The sequence below is a fragment of the Lissotriton vulgaris genome, chromosome 1_1 (genome assembly GCF_964263255.1).
Source record: "Lissotriton vulgaris chromosome 1_1, aLisVul1.2, whole genome shotgun sequence".
Lineage (NCBI taxonomy): Eukaryota > Metazoa > Chordata > Amphibia > Caudata > Salamandridae > Lissotriton > Lissotriton vulgaris.
In genome coordinates this window covers 1,021,193,700-1,021,218,642 of record NC_141685.1, presented here as the reverse complement: position 1 = coordinate 1,021,218,642, position 24,943 = coordinate 1,021,193,700, and the positions used below count along the sequence as shown (strand labels likewise).

The 24,943-nt window shown below is 44.5% G+C and overlaps 1 protein-coding gene across 1 annotated transcript in view; it reads left to right on the top strand.

The window, feature by feature from the left end:
• LOC147748440 (potassium channel subfamily T member 2-like) overlaps nt 1-24,943 on the top strand; it is an 834,500-nt gene that overhangs the window by 463,768 nt on the left and 345,789 nt on the right. Inside the window, exons 15-16 of the mRNA XM_086928190.1 lie at nt 6,183-6,291; nt 23,267-23,323. Coding sequence (XP_086784316.1) covers nt 6,183-6,291; nt 23,267-23,323 — 166 coding nt within the window. The remainder of the gene's footprint in view (nt 1-6,182; nt 6,292-23,266; nt 23,324-24,943) is intronic.

Genomic DNA, 24,943 nt, shown 5'->3' with positions numbered 1-24,943 from the left:
TTCTGGTTCCCCGTACTAAGAAAATAACAGGTATAAAATGTGGTAAAATGTAAATTTACCACTATAGGTGTGAGTTTAACCCCGTCCATGCTCATGACGAGCTCAGCTCGTCATGAGGCACAGTTGAGCTGTGCTGATGACGAGCTGAGCTCGTCATGAATAAAGGGAAATACCAGTTTCCAGCACAGGGTAAAAATAACCACAGCAGCGATGTGGTTAAAGTTCACTTAGGTATCCGCTATCCTACAAAAATGTATCTCAATTTGTTTTCACTGCAAACATTTTTTTTTTTTAATGTACTGTATTGGATGGCCACTTGTTCCAGCTTGAGCACAGGGCCTGCCTGGAAGTCAGTCTTATGGGCAACCCCCATAGCACACAGATTACACCATTTTCAGTGGGTGTTGGCTGCTGCAGCAAGTTTGCCTTGTGGCATTGCCATAGAGCAGGTCCAGCAGGTAATGCTCACTGCGCATAGTCAAAGACTGAGTAAAGTGATGGTTGGTAATTAGGTGCAAATCTTAAAAAAAATATATAAATTTACTAAAAAAAATCAGGGAAATTTACTGTAGCTGCTATCCATAACTCAAGCCACCCTTTGCGATTACCGTGACATCCCTGATTTCATCACAAGTGACATCATTGATGGCATCACTTATAACATTTCGTCATAAATGGAGCGCACACCGCTAGCCCCTCCTCCGGATCGCCCCTCGGGACTCTGGTACTTGCAGTTCTTCAGTGGATCACCCAGGTGGGTGCAAGTCGGTACTTGTAGGACTGATGAATCTCTAGACCCGATACATGTCCCGGGTTTTAGGATATCGCCCGAGACATGTCTCGGGTTTCGGGATGACTTCCCTCATCAGTAGAGAAAGATTGTTTAGGGGTGGAAGAGAAGGCCGCCACACAACAGTCAAAGGCTTCGATGCCAGAACCGGCACGCAGGTGCGTCTTCCAAGAGCCCGTTGGCCCAAAGCTCAAGGGAGCCGTATTGTGTTTTGTCATAAATGTAGCGCCCACCGCTAGCCCCTCCTCCGGATCGCCCCTCGGGACTCTGGTACTTGCAGTTCTTCAGTGGATCACCCAGGTGGGTGCAAGTCAGTACTTGTAGGACTGATGAATCTCTAGACCTGATACATGTCCCGGGTTTTAGGATATCGCCTGAGACATGTCTCGGGTTTCGGGATGACTTCCCTCATCAGTAGAGAAAGATTGTTTAGGGGTGGAAGAGAAGGCCGCCACACAACAGTCAAAGGCTTCGATGCTAGAACCAGCACGCAGGTGCGTCTTCCAAGAGCCCGTCGGCCCAAAGCTCAAGGGAGCCGTATTGTGTTTCGTCATAAATGGAGCGCACGCCGCTAGCCCCTCCTCCGGATCGCCCCTCGGGACTCTGGTACTTGCAGTTCTTCAGTGGATCACCCAGGTGGGTGCAAGTCGGTACTTGTAGGACTGATGAATCTCTAGACCCGATACATGTCCCGGGTTTTAGGATATCGCACAAGACATGTCTCGGGTTTCGGGATGACTTCCCTCATCAGTAGAGAAAGATTGTTTAGGGGTGGAAGAGAAGGCTGCCACACAACAGTCAAAGGCTTCGATGCCAGAACCGGCACGCAGGTGCGTCTTCCAAGAGCCCGTCGGCCCAAAGCTCAAGAGAGCCGTATTGTGTTTCATCATAAATGGAGCGCACACCGCTAGCACCTCCACCAGATCGCCCCTCGGGACTCTGGTACTTGCAATTCTTCAGTGGATCACCCAGGTGGGTGCACGTCGGTACTTGTAGGACTGATGAATCTCTAGACCCGATACATGTCCCGGGTTTTAGGATATCGCCCGAGACATGTCTCGGGTTTCGGGATGACTTCCCTCATCAGTAGAGAAAGATTGTTTAGGGGTGGAAGAGAAGGCCGCCACACAACAGTCAAAGGCTTCGATGCCAGAACCGGCACGCAGGTGGCCTTCAGTGGATTGGGCACAGGTCCTGACCCCAGCTTGGCCCGATGGGCAAGGCCCACTGCCCACGTCATAAGGTTGTGTGCATTGGGGATAGTCCTCCCAGGGTGGGTTGTGTACAAGGCCTGGCCAAATATCAGTCGATGTTGCGCACAGCCGAAGACCAAGGCAGCAGGGGACGGTCGCCAACAGGAGATTTGACACAGGATCTGGCCATAGGCGTGGCCAAGCAACCAACCCTTGGTGCACATGGCCGGTCACCATGTGCAACAGGTGATGGTTGACCCAGGTGGGTCGGAGGACAGGGCCTGAAGCCAAACACTGCTCGGCACAGACAACTGAGACTCACAACAAGCCACTGAACCCAACCGGCAACAGGCAGTCAAATGTGTAGTGGGTGTTAATTAAGCACAATAAACAAATACTATATTCACTGAAAAAACACACAGCTGACAAGTAGCAAAAAAAGTGTTGCAGAGTTATAATACAAAAAACCCATAACTGGGTACACCCATCAAAAACAACATCAAAAGCGAAACACAAAGAACCAAATTAAATGCATTTATATCATCTCCCCCAAAAGTTGGAGAAAAAAACTATTGTAAATTTCACAGAATAAACATTGAAGCAGTTGCACTAACACAAAAAGGAAAAAAAACATGGTAAAATACAGAGGAAAGACATTTGGAAGACAAGACAAGAGAAAAACATTCAATTAAATTAGAAAAGGAGAGGAACCCGAAAATAAAAGTCATATGACAAGACTTCATATTTAGAAAAATCTAATTCTTAATTCAAAGCCAAGAAGTAAAGTTGTCATCATTGATGTCAGCGCCGAGATCCCCCTCTGCTGGGGCAGCTGCGTGCTTTATAAAATTACATAATAATAATAATAATAATAATAATAGTAGTGATGTAACAAGTGATGTAATCAATAGTGCTTTGTGATGCCATATGCAGCACAGTGGGGTGGCATGCGTTATGGTTGCCACATGAACAGTAACTGGTGACTTTCTGTGATTTGTCATGTTTAAGCCAGAACTATAACTCAGTTTTGAATTGTGTTTTTGTCAGGGAATACATGAATATAAGTGGGAGTTAACAAAGGTGATGGGCCATAATTTTTGTGATTTCAGTTTGGGGCACAGCTGTGATTAGTGCAGAAGAAGCAGTGCTACTGGGGCCCTGTGATGTGAGGACCCCAAACAACCCCAATAATGTTTTTTTACCTACTTTAATTTAATGTACTTTAATTGAATTTACTATCACACACAAATTACCGCTATAGGGGTATCTCAGCGCTGAGGACAACTATGGCCGCAAGTACAGAACTAACTAAGGGGCATATTACCAACAACTAGCGATAATTATCGCTATGTTGGCTTAGGGGCAATATTTTTATCGCCGAGCTACGGCGATTTTTATCGCTTCGGAACCTTGCTATTATCAAGTTTATCTCCTAAGCGATAAAAATTGGCCGAAATGCATGAATATCGCTGAAAAGTCAGCGATATTCATGCATTAGCGAGCTAAACCTCTTAGCCATGTTATCCACCTACCATTGGATAACATGGCTAAGAACTGCTCAGGGGCAGGTGTTAGCTTTTGGAGATATTCGCACTTAGCGCGAATATCTCCAAAATTTTGTAATAGGAGATAGCGATGTTAGCGACTGTTCCCAGTCGCTAACATCTTTGCACGCCCTCTTTGCATGTCATTAGTGATAAATTTCACTGACATGCAAAGCGGGGCCCAAGATGGTCGCTATCTCCTACTAGCTGTCGCTAACTGGTGTTAGCGACAGCTAGGTAATAGGGAGATAATTTTATCTCCGCTTTCTTGGCTTTTAAAGCCAAAAAAGCGGAGATAAACCCCCTTGATAATATGCCCCTAACTTACTTCCTCCCTCCCTCCCTCCCTCCCTCCCTTCCTTCCTTCCTTCCTTCCTTCCTTCCTTCCTTCCTTCCTTCCTTCCTTCCTTCCTTTCTTCCTTCCTTCCTTCCTTCCTTCCTTCCTTCCTTCCTTCCTTCCTTCCTCCCTCCCTCCCTCCCTCCCTCCCTCCCTCCCTCCCTCCCTCCCTTCCTTCCTTCCTTCCTTCCTCCCTCCCTCCCTCCCTCCCTCCCTCCCTCCCTCCCTCCCTCCCTTCCTTCCTTCCTTCCTTCCTTCCTTCCTCCATCCCTCCCTCCCTCCCTCTTCGCTCCCTCCCTCCCTCCCTTCCTTCCTTCCTCCCTCCCTTCCCTCCCTCTCTCCCTCTCCCTCTCATAGGAAACTTTGCTCTTCGCTGGAGCAAAAAAGCTGAACAGAATTACACCAAACTTTATTATATTTATATTCAGAGGTGCGCCGTACGGTGTACCTAGATTTAGTAGTTTTAGAGACATTAATGTTACGAAAATATGTTCTACGCTTCAAAGTGTTTATTTGTGAAGACTTTTGTATAGCATGACCGTTCATTCACAGGCAGTTTGTGATCATGGTGAAGTAAAGCGTTTGCAAGCCCAAAATAAAAAATACTATTTCGCAAGGCAGCCCTTCTCCCACTGTCAAACGCAAATTCGCAAAGTCAAATTCAGGATTGTGAACCTATGCTTTTTGATTGGCTGATCACGGCAGGGAAACTATAGTCAGGGTTTCGCCTCCTGGAAGAGGCACTGGAAGTAGGGGCTCTGGGCTGCTGCCGCACCCCCAAGGTAAACATGTGGGAGTTCAGAAGATGAATGAATTTTAAAGAAGCCATTCAATTTTCTTTTTTTCTTTTCACATTTGCTAGGTATTCAAAGACCTCCGTCAGAGGCCAACCTATGTCTCCTGACAAGTTTAAGCTTATTCTTTCAACACGTAGATTGACGTTTACTTTTCTTTCTCTGGCTGAAAATGTTGGAGAATGTTGTGAACTGACCTATCTGGCAATCCTGTTGGGGCCCAGGTAGTGTGAAAGGAAAGGCTGTAGGATGTCGGTCTTTTCTAACACACAGCAACACTTAAAAACCTGTAAATTAACTGTACACATTTTTCAAAATTCATCAGCAGTTAGGAAAGCACAAAATATTATATATTTTTTTGTAATTCTGAAGTGTGATGGAAACGAGGATTTTCATAAGATCTAAACAAATGAAGACGATTCACTTCGTGATGTGCAAATGGTAAATATTTGCTAAAACCCGATTCCCACACTTTATCGTTTATGTGCTATATATTTTTACCAGCAAAACTATATTTCAGTGTGAATTTTGATGTCTTTACAGTGGGAAATGTCCTCCTGTCTGTAAATGACAGCAAGCTACCACACAATGCTTTACATATGGGATCTCCAAAATGAACCACCTGCTACATACTACAACTTACCACCCTCCGACTGAATGTGCGTGGCTCTTTTGCTAACTTTGATTTTTGTGCGACCCTTGAATTTTTCACACTTCCCATGACTACAATGACTCAAAAAATCGTTCCAGGACCATTGCCCCTGGGTCACAAAAATTGCAACAAATATGGCATATGAGGCAAGGGTGGGAACTCCGTAACCACAGGGAACATCTGAAAGGGTTGGTACTCTCCACCCCATCCAATTCACAGGTTTGGTAACCTAAAGAGCCGCAAAAGAGTCTTGGGTCCAGCAACCGAGTCTTAAAGTTCACAAGATCCTAAAAAGCAAAAAAAAACATGATAGAGAGGCACAGGAGGTTGGGTGCAGGCAATGACCAAAAGTTAGGCAATGCACGACCACCACTGTGCACAGCCCAAGGCTTTATGTAGCAGGGCTCGACTGAAGGAGTTGAGTGCCTGTAGCTGCTTGCGTACAGCTGAAGGCGCTGAAACTAACCCACAGTGTGCACAGTCAAAAGGTGTGTGCAGTGGGGGTGGTTTTACGGAAGATGAATGAGATATATCATCGAAAACCTCAATAAATTCACTGGAATAAACGTAGTTAAAGGGAAGTTATGGTTTCTTATGCTTAGAACACGTTAATGTGTTAAAAATCCTCTGAAATGCCACTAAAATCCAAACAGTGGTAACAAACAACATTTTACACTGTGCGTGCTTCCATATATGCTCTATATTATCAGCTTCATGTTTTGTGCACCATGTTAGAACAACAATTATAACTAACATCTGCCTAATTAAGGTACCACTGTGTCACTTTTTGTTACTTTCTATGGATGAATTACCTTTCTCTCTCTATCTCTTTCTCCCTCATATACTCACTCGAATGAGTTTTCTCTCTACAGATCACGTGGTCTGCGAAGAAGAATTTAAGTATGCCATGTTGGCTCTAAACTGCGTCTGTCCCGCCACCTCCACCCTTATCACATTATTGATCCACACCTCCAGGGGGCAGTAAGTACAGTAGTGGAAGCTGCAAATGGCAAAGACTAGACTAGAACTGTGTGTGCGTGTGTGTGTGTGTGTGCGTGCGTGCGTGTGTGTGTCAGTCAAATGGTCCAATATTGCCATCAAGAGATTATGGTAACATCATAAACCAGGAGGCTGAAGCCAAATGGTCGTTAAATATCAGTGGAACCTTGATATGGCAATAAAAGACCAAATGAAATACGTTATTTGTTTATATTTTGAATATTATATGTTTATTTTGGGGGTATGTCGTTTGAAAAGGATGTTTCTTCAAAGTGCTGCTAACAATCTGCATTGATTGGAATTACAATGTTTCAGACTTCATTAACTTTCATTGGTTCATTTTTGATAACACAACGGCGGTGAGAGCCAGTATTGATGAGATTCTGTGACAGTGGGGTTTACTGCAAGATTATAGATTTATTACATTTGGGGTATAAATTGCAGATTTCACACAGAAAAAATTCTATCTGAAATGTATGAAAATAATACTGCCAAAGAATGTCTCATAATTTCTATATTTCCAAATAATTTAGATTACACTGTCACATAATTAGTCCTTTATGCCACATGATCCTGGTAGCGCTGACAGTGGGGGTCTGCAGAGTGGTTTGGGGCTGCATTATCATGATGAAACCCATGCTTTACAAGGAACCATGGGATATTTTCAGTATTTCATGGTTCCGGTAAAATATTGGTTTTACCACTGTATTTTGCGAAATGAAAGCACCCATTTGTATAATCTACAGGCTTCACTACATAATCAATACCTATATAAACCTTTTTGAGTATCCGCCTATGTAGTGATCAATTTAAGCGGTCCTTCGCAGCATGACCTTGGAACTCCAAGCTAGGATTGTCCTTTGTGGCGCTGTTAAGGATGTGAAACCAATTTATCGTACAGCACATGTCAAAGGGTATTTTTAGAACCCAATACCATAAGTTTTCATCGTTTTCAATACATATGAAAGTTTATTATTGTCCTGAAACCTTAAGCCAGTTCTGATTTCAGTATCAATAAGTGAGGTGTCTCCTTAAACATTACTCCCCCCTCACAACGATAACACCCATAATCCGGCATTTAACAGTTAACGTCTTGGGGTGAAGTCAAAGATGGTGCAGAGAATCGGGCATAGACCATCAAGCATGCTTTCTTACCCTCAAAACAATGACAAAATATTTGTATACAGAGAGCAATTATCTTCACTTGCCATCATATAGCTGGCCCTCAAAATGAGATGATGAAGAGGAAACATGCTTGCATAGCACCCAAGTTCAAGCCTATAACAGCAGGAATGCTTGCTTAACCTTTCAAAAATGTCACCCTGGTTCAGGCATAGACTAGAAGATGGCCCCACTTTCTCACAAAAAGACAGCACCCAGAATGAATAGTGGATTAGCAGACATGCTCACCTAACTCACAAAGATGCACCCAGAATTACTTATAGAACAGAAGTCTTGCTTTCTCAAAGGTGTCCCCCCCCCCCCCCCCCCCCCCCCGGTCCGGCATGAAAAGGCAGATATGCATGCTATGCTTACCCTCACAAAGATGGCAACCAGAATCAAGTATGTACCGCAGACATGCTCGTTTACCCTCACAAACATGGCACCTAAAATCAGGCATAGTAGCAGAAATGCTTCCTTACCCTCACAAACATGGTATAGTACAGTGGACATGCTTGCTCACCCTCCCAATGATAAAAGTGAGGATCAGGCAGAGAACAGTGGAAATGGTCACTTACGCTTACAAAATGGTCCTTTTACATGTTGACGAATGACCACTGGAAAAATGAATGTGCTGCACTCTCACTCTGAAACAGAGAGCTCCACAAACATTGATGTAATAAAGCACAAATTGTTCATTCGTGTCATATGGAGGACCATGGAGTAGGCTCTTTCCACTAATATGTCTTCATTCCAGAGACCATGGACACCTTTTGCAAATACTTTAGACAGACTGTAAAGGCTTTCAACCTGTACCTATACAAAACAACCAGTGCTACAGAACATGGATAATTACTAGTTGATTTACTACTGAGAGCAACAAAAATTATGAGCCATGTTATTGAGAGCAATGACAGCAGTGGACATGTTTACCAGTCAAAGATGGCTCTACTATTTACGAATGTCTGACATAATATCGACAGACAGAATATCGAAATACAAAAATATCAGAGCAAAAATATCGACATCAAAAATATCGAAAAAATAATATCGTAGTACAGAAATATCGGAATCAAAAATATCGTTTTTTTAAATGTATTAATAATAATGTAAAAATAATTTTAAAATACATATGATTTTACAAATATTAAATACAAATATTAAAACAAAATTAAAACGAATACATATACATTTAAAATAAATAAAACACTTAATAATTTAATGTAATTTTTTTAATGTTATTTATTTGATTTAATGTAATTTTTTTTTGTTTTTACCCTGTACGCCTGTACCCCAAAAACCCAAAACTGACCCTGAACCCTAAAAATATCCCTGTACCCCAAAAACCCCAAACTGACCCTGAACCCTAAAAATACCCCTTTACCCAAAAACTGAAAACTGACCCTGAACCCTAAAAATACCCCTTTACCCAAAAACTGAAAACTGACCCTGAACCCTAAAAATACCCCTTTACCCATGAACTGAAAACTGACCCTTATCCCTAAAAATACCCCTTTACCCAAAAACTGAAAACTGACCCTGAACCCTAAAAATACCCCTTTACCCAAAAACTGAAAACTGACCCTGAACCCTAAAAATACCCCTTTACCCAAAAACTGAAAACTGACCCTGAACCCTAAAAATACTCCTTTACCCAAAATTAATTAATTTATTTAATTACCAATTAATTATTAATTAACAATAACAATAACGCGTGGAGGATGCGGAAGGGCGTAATCGACGCAATAACATCCGCGTTATTGGCCTGCCGGAAAGAAGCGAGGGATCCCGTCCGGCGGAGTTCATGGAACAATGGTTCCGAGATAACGTCGCCCCTGAAGGTCTTTCACCGTTCTTTTGTGTCGAGAGAGCCCATAGGATCCCAACAGGACAACCTAAACCGGGACAACCGCCACGACCGCTCATTGTCCGGATCCTGAATTACCGGGACAGAGACATGTTGCTAAACCAGGCCAGAATAAAATCTGTCATACCGTGGGAGAATAAAAAAATATCATTATACCCGGACTACACCACTCAAGTGCAAAAACAACGGTCATCATACTATGAGGTGAAACAGAAACTCCAAAAGGCGAAGTTACGTTATGCCTTACTGTTCCCTGCGCGCCTGAAGGTGATCCATGACAAGAAAACTCACTTTTTCGAAAGCCCCACATATGTGGAAGAATGGATGGAGGTGATGGACATTGAGGAACGACTGGACCCGACACAGGACTCTACGGATGCTGGGTCCAAAGACGGCCAGAATCAGGAGGTTAACAGGGACGGCGTCCGACGCACTCACCCAAGACAGCGTAAACCGACTGCCCATCAGCAAAGGCAAGGACAGGTGGATGCAGTGGCAGCCGTGGGCTCCTTCAGGGAAGACCGAGAGACAATTCATACGGACACTGAGGATAGCACAGTCCACTCGGACTCGGACAATAGTATGGTCCTGTTTCCGACGGTGACACCTAGAGCCGCGGACGAACTTATGGACAATGCCCAAGAGTAATACCTCCTGTGGACCAGACCTGAAGCTTGAATACACCACAATATCCTTTTATGTGTGAACTGGGGGGGCGGTGGGGGGAGGGGGAGAGAGGCGAAATGTGTTTGCTCTGACATTATGTGTGGCCCTTCTCTGATGGCGGACACTACGTGCCCTACCCTTGGGTGGGGAGGGAGCCTCGGATGTGAGGACTGCAAGATGTGACTCCTGTATCTCCTGTGATCCTACGGCGCTTGGCAGCTGTTCACTGGCTGTACCAGTATGGGGCCCCCCCTGTTTTCCCCACCCCCCTGCCCCTGCCCCCTTCCTCTTCCCCCCCCCCTTCCACAAGACGTGGCTACACATATCAAATAATTCCGAAGGAACTCTCCCAGCGGCGCCGTTGAGCCGGCGGCTTGATCAGGCATGGCACTAAGGACACTGCCAGAGCTTGGCCGACCCCCCACTAGCGTATGCAACGTTATCCGTTTTATTATGTTACACAGTTTATTGTTCGGCACAGCGGAGTTCAGAGGCTGCGCCTCCACAGTTGGGGTTTGGGATAGGGTGGGTACTGTCTCCTGGTTGACAGGGGCGAGTCACTCACTAGGACATATGGGAACACTCATTGCGACATCTACACGGGGTTATGGCTGACGTACAGGGTAGGTATAGGCTGGTCACCTGGAATGTGAGAGGGCTGGGGGCAGTGCAGAAGAGACACAGGGTGCATGCTTTCCTGCTGCGACAAAAGGCACATATAGTGTTCCTACAGGAGTCACACTTGACACACTCCGAAGCACTCCTGCTGCGGAAGAAATGGAGAGGCACTGTATTCTCTACCACATACTCTGCATTCTCCAGAGGGGCCACGATATGGGTGCGTCATGGTACTCCTTTTGTGGAACTGGAGAGACAGACTGACGACCAAGGGCGCTACGTGCTAGTGAGAGGCACCCTGGACGGGGAAGTGGTAGTGCTGGGCAGCATCTACGCCCCGAATTTCGACCAAGATAAGTTCTTAGCTACGGTGGGCCGGGCTCTGACGGACTGGGCGGACGTCCCCTGGATCTTGGGAGGTGACTGGAACATGATCTTAGATGTGACCCTTGATAGGTCACACCCCCCCCTTCAGGCGGCGGGAACACATAAACTGTCTGAATTGTTTGGGACATGGCTTCGGGGCTGGGGGTTGGTTGACACCTGGCGCCCTTTGCACCCGACACATAAAGAATATTCATGCTACTCCCCTGTACACAACCTGCATACCAGACTGGACAGATTTGTATGCTCCAGCTCTCTCGCGGCCAGATGCGACGCATCAGATTATCTGGCTAAAACGTTCTCGGACCACCGGCCGTTAGCGCTTGACTTACACTGGGGTAGAATACCCTTGCCTGTCCCTACCTGGAGGCTTAACCCTGCGTTGCTTGCGGATGGCCCGTTTCACTCACATATAGCTGAAGCCTTAACTGGCTACTTCGATACAAACTGGGACTCTGCATCCTCGAACTTAGTGGTGTGGGACGCAATGAAAACCGTAATTCGGGGGGCTGCTATGGGCCGCCTGGTGGGAGCCAGACAGGAGATCCATAGTAAACTGTGCGAGGTAGAGACACGCTTAAGTGACCTGGAAATTGCGGTGGGGCAGGACCCTGACCGCCGACCTGATCTACAGCAGTGTAATATCGAACATGCTGAACTACTAGAGACCCTGAGGGTGATGGACTACGGGGCCTATTTGAAACGGCAACAGTCGGAGGCAGATAGGTCCGGTGCTCTGCTTGCCCGGCTGGTCCGGGATGCCCCTGAGAGCCCTACAATAACGTCTATCCGGAACGCGGCAGGTGATTTGATACACACTCAAATGGGAATTAATACTGTGTTTAAGACACACCTGGAGACCCTCTATGCTCCCCCCTCTGTAGAGGACAGGGACGAAATGACGGAATTCCTGGACGAATTGACGCTCCCAGTGCTGGCCCCGGGAGTCCAGGCGGCTCTAGCCGGGCCTATAACACAGCAGGAAATAAAGGTAGCGATCCACTCACTTAACCGGGGCAAAACCCCAGGTATGGATGGCCTACCAGGGGAGTTTTATCAATCATATGCTGATGTGCTGGCCCCTGTCCTGGAGAAAATATACCTCACTGCGTACGAGGCTGGCCATCTCCCGGCTACCACCATGCAGGCCTTGGTGATTTCGATCCCGAAACCCGGTAGGGACCCTCAGGATGTAGGTAACTACAGGCCCCTCTCCATGCTCTCCACGGAGTATAAGATTCTCAGTAAAGCTATTGCCATGAGGATCCAACATCACCTCCCTGGCTTGATCCATACTGATCAATGTGGCTTCCTCCCAGAGAGGAGTACCTCCCAGAACTCGCGGCGACTCCACGCCCTCATGACAACTACACCCCACAATCTGCCACACGCGGTCTGTATAGCCCTAGACCTCCGTCAGGCGTTTGACTCTCTGACGTGGAATTTCATGTTCAAAGTCTTGCATCGCTTTGGTTTCCCGGAAGCCCTTATCAAATGGATCCGTTTATTATACACAGGTCCGACGGCCAGGGCGCGCACGGGGAGACACACTTCGAACAGTTATGAAGTCCACAGGGGCACCCGACAGGGCTGCCCACTGTCGCCACTACTGTTTGTGCTGACGCTGGAACCCCTGGCTATTTCGCTTCGCAATAGAGCTGCGGAGGACGGCATACCGGTGGGAGGCACCGACCACATGATTTCAATATATGCCGACGACATCCTGGTGTTCCTCCGAAACCTGCGAGGAGACCACTCGTCCCTGGCGGATATCTTCAGACGATTTGAGGGCATATCTGGGCTGGCTATAAATCCAGGAAAGTCCCTGGGCTTCTTCTTTCGAGATGACCAACAACCCCCCCTCATACAGTTCGGGACCTACGACATACAAGTGGCACCAACCACATTCAAATATCTCGGAATACAGGTCTACCGGGACCCGGAGGCCCAGATTGACGGTAATATCTGTAAGGCCATTACTGGCATGCGAGGTAGAGTGGGCTTCTGGACGTCCTTGCCCCTATCGGTGATGGGACGAGTGGCGGTCTCGAAGATGGTCCTACTCCCCCGCATTCTGTATTATTTTGTGAACCTGACGGTTCTGCTGCCGCGTCAGATATTTACCACACTGAATACATTATTGGTCACCCTCATATGGGGTTCGGGGAGGAGGTGGATCAGCCTTAAAAAACTGCAACTGAACGCTAGGCAGGGCGGCCTGGGAGTGCCGGACCTGCGCAGTTACTACTATGCCAGCCAACTCCAATGGCTGACTCGATGGGTGGGGGGCAGGGACTTGCATGAGATCGCTTACACGGAGGACAAACTGGCGCGGGGAGACCTGCACTCCCTCCTCTTGCCCAATGCTAGGATTCCTGGGGACTGCCACCCCCTCCTGCACGTGGCCTTGACCTGCTGGAAGAAAGCACTGTCGTACTCGAATGGGACCTCCCCATATGCGGACAATATACCACTACTGGGACTCCCGACACCGCAGGGGACTCTAACACGGCGCAGATTACGACCCTGGACGGAGACTGGAGTGGACAGGGTGGGAGACCTGTTCGGCGACGACACCATGCTGGACCATGACTCGTATGTGCAGGCCACGGGAGCACCTTCACGCTTCTACCTACTACACGCCTCGGTGACGCACTGTGTCAGACGGGCTTGGGCCCCACAAAGGACGAAACCAGAACAGCATGAATTAGTGCACCTCTTATATTACATGGGCGCGGGGGGACACCTAGTGAAATGGTTGTATACTGGCATCAGGGAACATGTGCCTTCACCGATTGCTACACTCAGGGAGTCCTGGACTGCAGACTCGGGGGGAAACATAACGGACGGGGAATGGAAAATTATTTTAGGCCATCATAGACGGTGTCTAGGAATGTTAAGTTTCAGTTCATACAGGCCATGGTTCTCCACAGAGCTTACCTTACACCCCAGAGGCTGCATCGGATGTTCCCTGCCACCGCACACTGCTGCCCGAGATGTCACCAGGATGAGGCACATATTCTCCACATGCTATGGACATGCCCGAAGTTACACTCTTACTGGGGAACGATCAAACATACACTACACTCCATAACAACACTCCAGATCCCAGAGGGAGCGTTACCATGCCTACTGGGGAACAGGAAGCGGCCCAAGACATGCAAGGCACAGTTGAGACTTACGGACCTGGCGCTGGTGCTGGCGATCAGGGTGCTCACCATGAGATGGAAGTCACCCAGGGCCCCGCAGATAGAAATGTGGCGCAGCGACTTACTGAAATGGGGCAAGGCAGAATCCGCGGCGCTGCGAGACGAGGAGAGCAAGGGCCTGCGCAAATATCCTATAGCTCAGGAATGGGACTTAATGCTGATAGACCTGGAGGAGATAGACCTGAACAGCTCGGGAGGCCCGGTGGGATGAACTCACAAATGTGGCGGGTGGGGGACGAGGCTTAAGGGCACCAGTGCGACTCACAGGGGCTGGACCAGACCTACGGCTTTTACCACTTCATAAATAAATAGTGCCACCTTGACCTGGGATGTGGAGTGTACGAGTGAGAACGACCAGGAGACAGGGGGTGGGTGGGCGGTTGGGGAGGAAGGGACAGTTGGGGTGTGCTACTTATGACGGACACGATTCTGGAGGGTACGGAGTACGTATGGGAATCATCCCGGGAATGCTCTGACAAACAATTTTTAACTGAAATGCACTGCTCCCACAAGTTACTGGGTTTGAAAACGGAAAAGACTGATGTACGTTGTGATAAGAAAATGTACAGAAATGTATGTCATCCTGTAACAGTCACGAATAAAGAGTTTAAAAAAAAAAACAATAACAATAAAGTAAATATATTAGCACATCAGCTGTAATTAATTTAATTTAATAATTAATATTATTTTTCCCAATTAATTAATTAAGAATTACAAAAAATTATATATAAAAAAATTACTATAATTAATGTAATAAATAATTAATATTAAATAATTACCAACTAATTATTAATTATAAATATGTACAAAATTATATTAATTAATTAACTAATTAATATAAATTAATTACCAATTAATTATTAATTAAAATATGTACAAACATATATTAATTAATTAATTATTATTAAATTACGTCCCACCCTATTCCCCTATAAACCCATAACCCGCTACAGAATATATTTAGCAATTAATCAATTAATTTAAATTAATTAAAAATTATTTCTCAATTAATTAATTAATAATTCCTACTAATTAATAATTAATTTAACATAATTAAATTACTTCCCACCCTATTCCCCTATAAACCCACAACCCGCTACAGCAGTAAAAGACAATATTTAATTAAATTACCTTAAAAATAAATAATAAAACATAATAAATACAATATAATATACACTAAATTTATTTAAAAATTGATATTAGTAACATCGAAGTTATTTATTTCGATATTATTGACATCGATATTTAAAAGTTCGATATTACTGATATCATACTAATATCGATATTAAGACTGTCTATATTACTTACATTCGATATTTTGTCCCATCGATATTTAAACTTCGATATTTTTGTATATCGATATTTAAAAATCGATATTTTGTCTGTGTACCACTATTTACACAGCAGTGAAGTTATCCAAATCTTGAGATAGTCAATGCGATCAGGGAGGGGTTGATTCAATGAGGAAGGGAGAAGATGTGAGACAAGAATTATGATGATGATGAGAGCCTTTGTACGTGTGCAACATAGGCTCTATTGCTGCGAGTTGGATTTTATTTGTGAAGGGTGGTTTAGGTCAGATGGCATTTGGGAGACATTACCATCTTGAACCAAAAATATTTAGTTCTGTACGTCTAGATGGAGAGATTTTTTTTAAATACCTCTGCTGATTGGTTTTTGGTCTCGTCTGTCTTTCGGATAAGGCACTTTTGCTGGTTTGTTTTGCTGCCTCCCAGTGGGTTCAAGTAGCTTTGGGGACTCTCCGTCAAAGAGCTCCCAACAGGATGTATGCAGGGCTACTACAGGCCAAAAGTGTGGCCTCATCGGATTTGCTGCTGTGAATTCTCTCCTGTATGCTTATCACACCTCCTTTCAATCCCCTCCATGTTTAGTCATCTAGTAGTCTAGCCATTGACTCAGGGAGGTACAATCGATAGATTCAAGTCTCGTAACATTAATCCCACAGGACAAATGCACGTTTTATTTGTAGTCTGGCCAAGATCAGTTCAAAAGCAGAGGTCTGCGAAGTTCTGAAGTCAAAGCCCTTGCAACTTTCAGGTTAGTTTATTAACTACGCCAGCGGTGTTAATTGGGAAGCAAACAAAGTTTAAACAAGCATTTAAACCCCAAGGAAGGGACATACACAGGAAGAGGAAGGAAAGCCATTAAATAAAAAGCAGACAGAAGACACTGACAAGAAGGTCATCCAATGGTAAACAATGTGCAGGCCCAAAGACCAGTGTACGTATTCGTATCGTCAACATTATGTCTTCGACAACACACAGCTGAAACCTGTCTTTGGGCGAGACCTTCAAAGAAATGTGATAATGTGTCTGCAAGAACATTCCGGATGTCACCTAGGGCTTTGAGCTCACTACTCATTAGGCATTGTCCTTGTGTTTCCTGGTGGCACGAGTCCAGCTTTCTGTCACATTACCGTCTTTCCCCTCCTCTGTTGTCTGGCTCGTTCTCTATCTCCTTCTCATCTGTTTTTCTCATTGCTTGACTCTTTCCTCCTCTCCTTTCTTTTTTTTCCTGCCTGTTCTCATCTCCTTTTCCTTCTCCTCTCAGTGTACCACTCTTTTCCTTTATCTCTCTGTCTCTCTCTTGTTTTTCTCCTTCTCCGACTCCCTTGTCTTTCCTAAAGCTTATTTCTTTCCCCCCCTCTCCTTCCGTCTCTTCTATCTGCTATTCTCTATCTGTCTTTCTCCTTCTCTACTTCTGTATCTCAGTTTTTCATCTCTCTCTCTTCTCTTTATCCGAGTCCCTCTGTCCTTGTTTTCTGTCTTACGTTATGGTTATTCTCTACATCTTTCATTTCCTCTCTTCAGTCGGAGATTCTCCATCTCCTTTCCTTCTCATCTGCTTCTTCACTCTTTCTACCCTGTCTTGCCTGTCTCACGCTCTCTCTCTTTTGCCTTACTTTACGACTGTCTCCTTTCTTCTCTCCTTTCCTCTCTTCTGTCTTTCTTTCTCTCCCTGATTCACTTTCTTCCTCTTCTGATTAGTAAGCGTGGCACAGACCCACTGACAGCTCATGGCTAAATCTGAGACTAGGGCTCCTCTGGGCTCTGCCCGTGTCTCTGTTCTTGAGTTAATAGCTTCATCATTACCCGAATTTATCTCTTAAACATAACTTTCTCCAACACTCTCCACTGCCCTGGGAACTGCACTAGAAATTCAAAGATTTGTTCTGCAGACTTCAAGCAGCCAATGTTCTCTCTCTGCACTCCTTCCATGCCCTCACAGCTCAACACACACCTCTCTGTACGTGCATGCGAAGTAACGCACGTGACATACACGCACACAACCAAACTAGCACACAGTTGAAGAGGGCATCCACACTCTACTCAGCTGGACTCACATACCTGCCACACGAGCATGGATACATGGACGCGCACCTATGTATACAAATACACAGGCACCCATACAGGTACACACACACACAACCACATTTACGCAAAGGTAGACACACACACCCATTCACAACCGAGGTGTCGCACAGTTTCACAAACTTAGCCACACCCACACAAAGGTATACATGCACCCACACATACATAGTAGCACATACACAAGCATATTCACATATAATGTACTTCGAAGCTGATGCATGTGCAATATAGGCTCTATAAAATACTACAGTCACTTTAATTGGTAACAATTCACAAGAAAGGTATAATACTGAAAAAATCGAGTTTTTAAGATCCTCTAAAATGTATAAGAGGGCGCCCTTGTTAAGAGGAGATCTCACAACAGTAATACAAGGATGTCCAATGTCGGCCAAGGTCAACGAGGTTCATGAACGATTTTCAGGACCACCATTGAATACATGAGTTCTATTACATTCAATGTATGCAAATGTATTCTTTATGAATAGCCCGAAGTTCTCGCCTGGAGTCAGCCATCTTGTGAAAAGTTTAACAGGGCAATAAGAGTCTTGAGAAAAAAAAGTTCAACTGCATGCCAGCACCATGAATGCTTTTCGGCTTCTTAAGGACCCTCTATTAGAAGAAGCATGGTAAGAGCAGCTGGGCAAATCATAGGGGTCTAAGGAGAACTGATTACAGGCCCATCAAGGAGAGATTTCGCCAAAGGGATAAAGGCTACCTTCTTAAAAGGGATACAATGTAAGGAGCCTGGTGGATGCAGAGTAGGACTTAATAGAGAGGAATTCTTACCCCTTGGGTTTATAAAGTTTTGTAAATGTCCTGTGTGCTAATATTTGTGTTTGGGAGATCGTTAAATCAAATGAATCATGAATTTTAGCTGAAAGTGTTTGTCTTGTTAGCAGCAGCCCTTCGCTGGAAATTTAACTGGTGTTTAAAAAAGTATTAAAGAGAGAAAACACTTTTAGCAGTACTGTTTAATGAGATGTCATGGGATATGTTTGCATCGCTTATTTAAGTTTTTCTGGCAGGAAAAGAAAATATTGTACAAATTAAAATAAGTATTTATGCAGATTTCTAATCTTCCACAACAGTAATCCTTGATATGACCCTGCACTGTCAACCACGCTGTTTGGGCGAGGAGGCTGAGCCTTGCCATTGGTAGAATTGCTTACCAGCAGGACTCCATTAGAGAACCATGAGGCCATCTTGAAGGCCCACCGCCATTCAAAAGAGCACCGCCTTTTAGCACTCTAAGTAAATAGTGAATGACAACCTGAATGAGTTCTTCTCATTGGTCAAGACTACTAGCACAGCTTCAGACTCTTGGAAGAAGGAGATAAGGACAAAGTAATGTCTTAGCCCCCAAGTGGGTAAGCTGCTACTTCTTCAGTTTGCATTCAGGTTGTTTTAGTCCAGAGAGAAACTTTAATAAAGTAGGCCGGTATCCTTCAATTGACATTTATTTAATTATTTATTTGTTTATGTATGGAGTTTGTAAAACAATGGCTTGTGAACCATTGCCACTTCTTGACACAAAGAGTTGGTAAATAGGGTTGAAATGTCTGGGGGTTACTCACCCTCTTTTCTACAATTATACCCCGACCTAGGTTAAGACTGTTGGGTTGAGAAATCCAGTAGACCGTATATGAGCTTTGGCTGGGATCAAACTGTCAGCAGAGGAGCCCTTCCCCTTTAGGAGTGGGTGGGGGTTACTCCTGATGTTTTCAAGGATGGAAGGGAAGGATTCTTTGAAGAAGCGTTTCTTAATTTATTTTTCGAGTTTGCTGGATTTGATTAGATTTTCACATTTGGGCTCAGAATTTCTGAGCTTGGTCCCTACGATAGGGATAAACTTCCCAGCAAGGGTCTTCCTGTTAATGCTATTCTGAAAAAGGAGGTTGGCCTGGCTAGATCATGGATTTCTATTTGGGATGTATTTCATGAACAGTCCTGGCGGTATTGTGAGCTGGATCCAACCTGAGGTTTGAGGATGATACTCAGGCTTTTATACATTATGCTCTGTGCACCATAAGCCAGTGCATTTCTTTCAGGGTCCATGTGATGCGAGATTCTCTTATATTAAAGCATAATCAAGCTACTTTATTTTGCAGTCTCTGTAGTGTATGTATTTATTTCTGAGGTCCTTGTTTATGAATCAAATTACAGTAGTACTTTCAATAGCACACTTGAGGTCCTGGCCTCTCATCAGATCAATTCAATAAGGATGCTGGAGCAACAGGAGGAACCTTCTCTGCAACATGAGATGGAGTTTAAAGTTTTAGGTTAGTAGTTTGGTATGACAAAATAAGAGGTCCGATTAGAGCCTTGGACGACTAACCAGGTTTCTACTTCCTCTGGCCAGTCGAAAGGAAGGGTGTCATCTGAGGAAGCTCCCAGTCTCTAGACTTCAGTTTTAAGAGTCAATCATCGATAGCTCAATCTCCGTCATCCATTCATACAAGTCTTGTAGACTGCGAAAGCACACCAAGCTAGAACAGCAGCCACACGACTTAACAAAAACACAAATTTTAAGCTGGACATCATCTGTGCACATTTCTAACAGCATTTGGGGTTGATAGATAAACTGGGCGAGGATACAGGATGCCCTGTAAAGGTATAGGGTACTGGTGAGAAGTTTGACACAACATTTTGATATACAAGTAAATGCTATCTGGTGATTTCCATAGACATGAACCATGCTTTATGTGGAACATTTTACACCTAAAGTATAAATGTTGAGGTTAAAGATGAATTTGGAGATATGCAAATTAAATTAAGTATGTTTCTCTTAAAGACTCGCTTTAAGAGAAGTCCACAACTACACAAGACCTCCTCTCTGTGGATTGACACTGCTGTTGTCACTAATCTGAATATAAAGCAAGATGTAGCACGGTGGATACAATGGAAGGTCGAGAATTCCTTATTTATGGTGACCAAGCATTCCAGGTTTGCATGGACAGCTCTCATTTTTTTATCATCGGTCCTGGAAAATGTCAATGAACTCACTTCAATTTCCCATTTTTCAGAACAGATCGGCTGAGGGCATGGGATAAAAAATGTAATTTGTTCTATGCCAATTTCTGCTTATTATTTATTCTGAAAGATTTAACAATAGCAATATAATACTATATAAGTAGTGAGCAGAGTGAGAAGGGTTAGAGAGGAACTTCGTGTCAGAAGACTGCAACAAGACAGGCCTTATCCCTTACTTCTGTCGAAGGCTAACAGGAGGCATACCCAGCCTTCACTTGCTGGGCTAAACAGCCTGCCTTCTTACCCAATGAGAACAGCAGATGACACTGTTACGTTGAACAGTGTTTACATTGTTCAAAACAGGTATGTAGGTGTGAACCATCTTTAAAACTCGAAATAGGCTTTGCTTTTGGTGCGGACTTTAGCTTACTAAGACAAAGAAATGTTGGTGGAATTGATATACAACTGTACGCTTTCAATATGTTTTAATATTTTCTGCTATTTACAATTCTTGTCAACTTTGCAGCTACTATTCTGTCTGTTATTATTATAGTTACAGCTCATATTGTGTGCTCTAGGATAGGATTTTAGTTTTAAAATAGATCTTTAAAAAATATCCTTTGTTTCTTAGTGCTCTTGAGTGTGACTTTCTATCATGAAAGAGGGGTGGGTTCCACTAATCATCCCAGTGTTGTTTCCCAAGAGAGATCATTAACTGAAATCTCACTCAACAACTGCCCAGTGTGTTGCGGGAGGTTGCAGTCTAATTGGCTTTCTGTCTTGTGTTGGCACATTGAAAAGTCCTTAATGCCGCCAGGTCTAGAAAGCTTATTTTTTGGGCCATGTTCTAGAGCAGGGTTCTCCAATGTCGGTCCTGTAAGGCTGGATCAATGCCAGATTTGTAAGATAGCTACAATTATCTGCCACCGGCATTCGGCATGTACCACCAGTGTTCAGGCGCATGCCGGAGGCACTGCAAACTGTGCTTCAAACGTCAGAAGCATAAGTTGGTGAGCCCCCAGAACAGTTTGGGAAGAGGTTGAAGAGGTGCTGGCCAGGGTGGTGGGGCATAGACTTGGCGCTGGGAGTCTGAGGACTCCCTTGATGGGGGCACTGCTCCCCTGCTTTTTGTTCACAGCCTCACTCAGGATGCCTCCGTAATTCTGGAACTGGGCACCACATTAAGCATTTGCTGAGCGGTGAGGTCTGGAAGCCTTGATACTTTGGTGGGATCAGTAAGTCCTGACTACATAACTTACAAATGTTGTGCCACCTTGGGATTTCGCAGCATGAGTAGCACTCGCAAACTATATGGGAAAGGAGACCCCTGGCAGTTGTGGTGATATTTTTGTTTCGATAACTTTGAGACTGAGTTATTGCCAGTGAGCATACATTCCACAGTTGCTAGCGGAAATGCCAGTAGTGCAAGGTGACTAGTATTGTGTAGAATTATTTCTTTTATGCCATGAAGTTTAAATAAACTTTTAATTGTTTGTGTAGCAGATGAAATTGTGACTGCTAAGTGCCGATTATTTTCGTAGCAAGAATATACCTACATTCCTGGTGACTTTGTATCTTACACGAGCTTCCAGAGAAACATTGAGTCACCAGTGGCCCTATGGACACTTTGTAGCGTTTGAAATGGTTTAGTTACGTCTTAGTAAACGGCAATCTATGAAGGAAACACTTTGTCTCACAAGTCATAGCTTAAACAACAGCTTCAGTGAATGATATTTTTAAAATCAGTTTTGCATTGACTAATTTAAGTGGGCCAAATTTACTTGGCATGGCGCATCCAGCATTTAAGTTAGGCACTGTTCTGGATCATTACAGTCCCACTAGACTACACTGTGTAACCTATAGCTTCGTAAATTTTAATGATGTCATATATGTGAATGTGTACATGTTTTTTATTTTGCTTTCTTTTATTAGTCCTGTATGTATGCACTTGCTAACACTGCTTAATTTTACATGTAACTTATATGTCTATGATCATGTGAGCATTCATTACTACTGGTTAAGACCACGTCATAGTATATTCTCTATTTCTGTGTTACAAACAGTATAAAGAGGTAACCAAAATGGTGTTTAGCAGATTGAGAAAGGCTATTTTTCAGCCAAAACGGGTCTCTCTGTGTTGGTGGGTCATGGAAGGCATGGTTCATTAAATGAATTTATTTCTCCAGTCTCTATGTTCATGTTCTCTTCTTAAGTGAGATGGGAGGCAAGTTTGGATAAATACATTTATCTAAATGTGGATATGCTAAAAATCTGGCATGGATCTGGCCCTCCAGGACCGACATAGGAGAACCCTGTTCTAAAGGATCAAGAAAAAGTATCAAGTTGCCTCGTTTGGTTTTTATGTTGATGTTAGCTGCCAGTTAAATGATTCTGTGCACCTCTGAAGATTCAAAAGTGTAGCCAAATGTCCCTGTTTTTGGTTTTCATAATTTAGTCCTCCTACCTTATTTCTTTTGCTATATGTATCTTTACTTCCTATTCTTAGGCAAGTACTAGGTTTATTTTAGGGAGTAAACGTGCCTGAATGTCCTGTTATCTGGAAACTCTTTTGCTTAGTGGAGTGAAGGACGAAGCAACAAGGCATAGTGACGTGGTACAGGATGGCAGTGTAGAGACATGGGGCTTGCTTACTTAAAGAATTATTTTGTCTCTTTCTCCATCCTTGACAGAACTGCCCCCTTGGAAGCCTTTCGTCAGCGAGCAACTACCTGGCAACCACTTTCCAGGTAAATGACTTCAGAAATAGGAATGCATTGTTGGACGTTTTTTGTAAAAAAAAAATGTTTGTACAATGTATTGATTAAACAATATCTTGTTGTCACCACCATTCAAAGTGATTCAAGAGCAATCTTGCTACATTGGAAAGTTGCAGGATGAAACATTGATGACCACTAGCAGGAGAGAGCAGATTTAAACTGGTGAAGGAGTGACACCCAGTGGCTCGTAACAGTATGGCACAGGCTGAGGACCTGAACGGAGCAACCACTGGTGCAGTAGTGACACCAAATGGACAGTCACAGTACAGAGTCAATGTAAATCCAGGAGGTACTAGACACTGTTGCATTGCAGCAATGACTCCCAGTGGTCAGTCATAGTATGGTACAGTTGGATGTCCTAGAAGGAGTATACACTTGCGCAGCAGTGACTCCCAGTGGTCAGTCCATGACTTTCATAAATTCCTGTGATGAGATGTGCAATGTGCTCTTCACCCTGTGAAGGTCTTGCATCTCCTTAATAAAAGAGACTCTACATGTTTCTCGCGGACTGTAAAGGAGATACAAAAGAATGTGTTAACAAAGGTCCCTTATCCTTCTCACCTCCCTTCTCTTATTTGCATTATTCCATTCACAAAAGACGCTTTTAGACTCTTTGAGCCAGGGTTGTGGCAGATCTCGCCATTGCTTTCATCAGACGCCGCAGGGGAGGTCGAAGATTGTCTGCTTGCCGGGAAAAGCTTCCAGGGGAAGGCCCAGCAGGAGAGGGGTACAAGGACTTATAATTCTATATGTAAATGTACATATATAGCGCAAATCACCGACCCGGTATCTAAGCGCTTGCTTAGGGAACCCGTCCTGGTATTCCCCTATGAGATAACCCCGGCAGGGTATCCACAAGGTGAAAGCCAGGCATCCCGCCGCGAGGGGCCGTAGTGGAGATTAAGCAAGCTATTGCCCAGAGTCGCAGAGTGTGAACCCATGAATCGAGTAGGCACCGGAGCGAGAATTGTCGAGTCCGTGGACATTTAGGACTCAATACCCTGCCGAGCCGGGAATTGAACCCTGGTCCCGGGCTGGCCTCTGCTTCCAGGTCTGCCTCCTCTAACCAGTGAGCCACACTTCTCCACTATATCCGAGAGGAGATTAGGGAGTGGGGAGACAGGGGAAAGCTCTCTCACTGCAATACAGGGTAAGGGGAGATATGAGAGGGAATTTCAAGTTTCTTGAGGGATATATACAGTAATGAAGAAGAGAGGATTTATGGGAGAGAGATTTAAACGCTACAGTGCATACATACACTAAAGAAGGAAGAAAGCAGTAGGCGAGAGACATCCATATGCCCAAAGGTATAAATCAAAGTGACGGGGTGATTTGAGTGAGACATTTAAGTATCCTAAGGGTATGCTAACAGTAATAATGGAGAGGTTAGTTGGGACAGCAGGGAAAATTTCCCAAGTTCTGAAGGGCACATCGACGTCATCTCTCAGAGTTTGGCCCAAGCTGTAAGAAAGCAAAGGTGGCAGAGTATTCTGTCTGCCAAACTGAATGTCTGTGTGCTCTATTTCGAGTCAGGCTTGTTGTCATGCTTCTGATGGCAGTGCCCCTCTGGCCCTGCCAGTCGAAACCCTA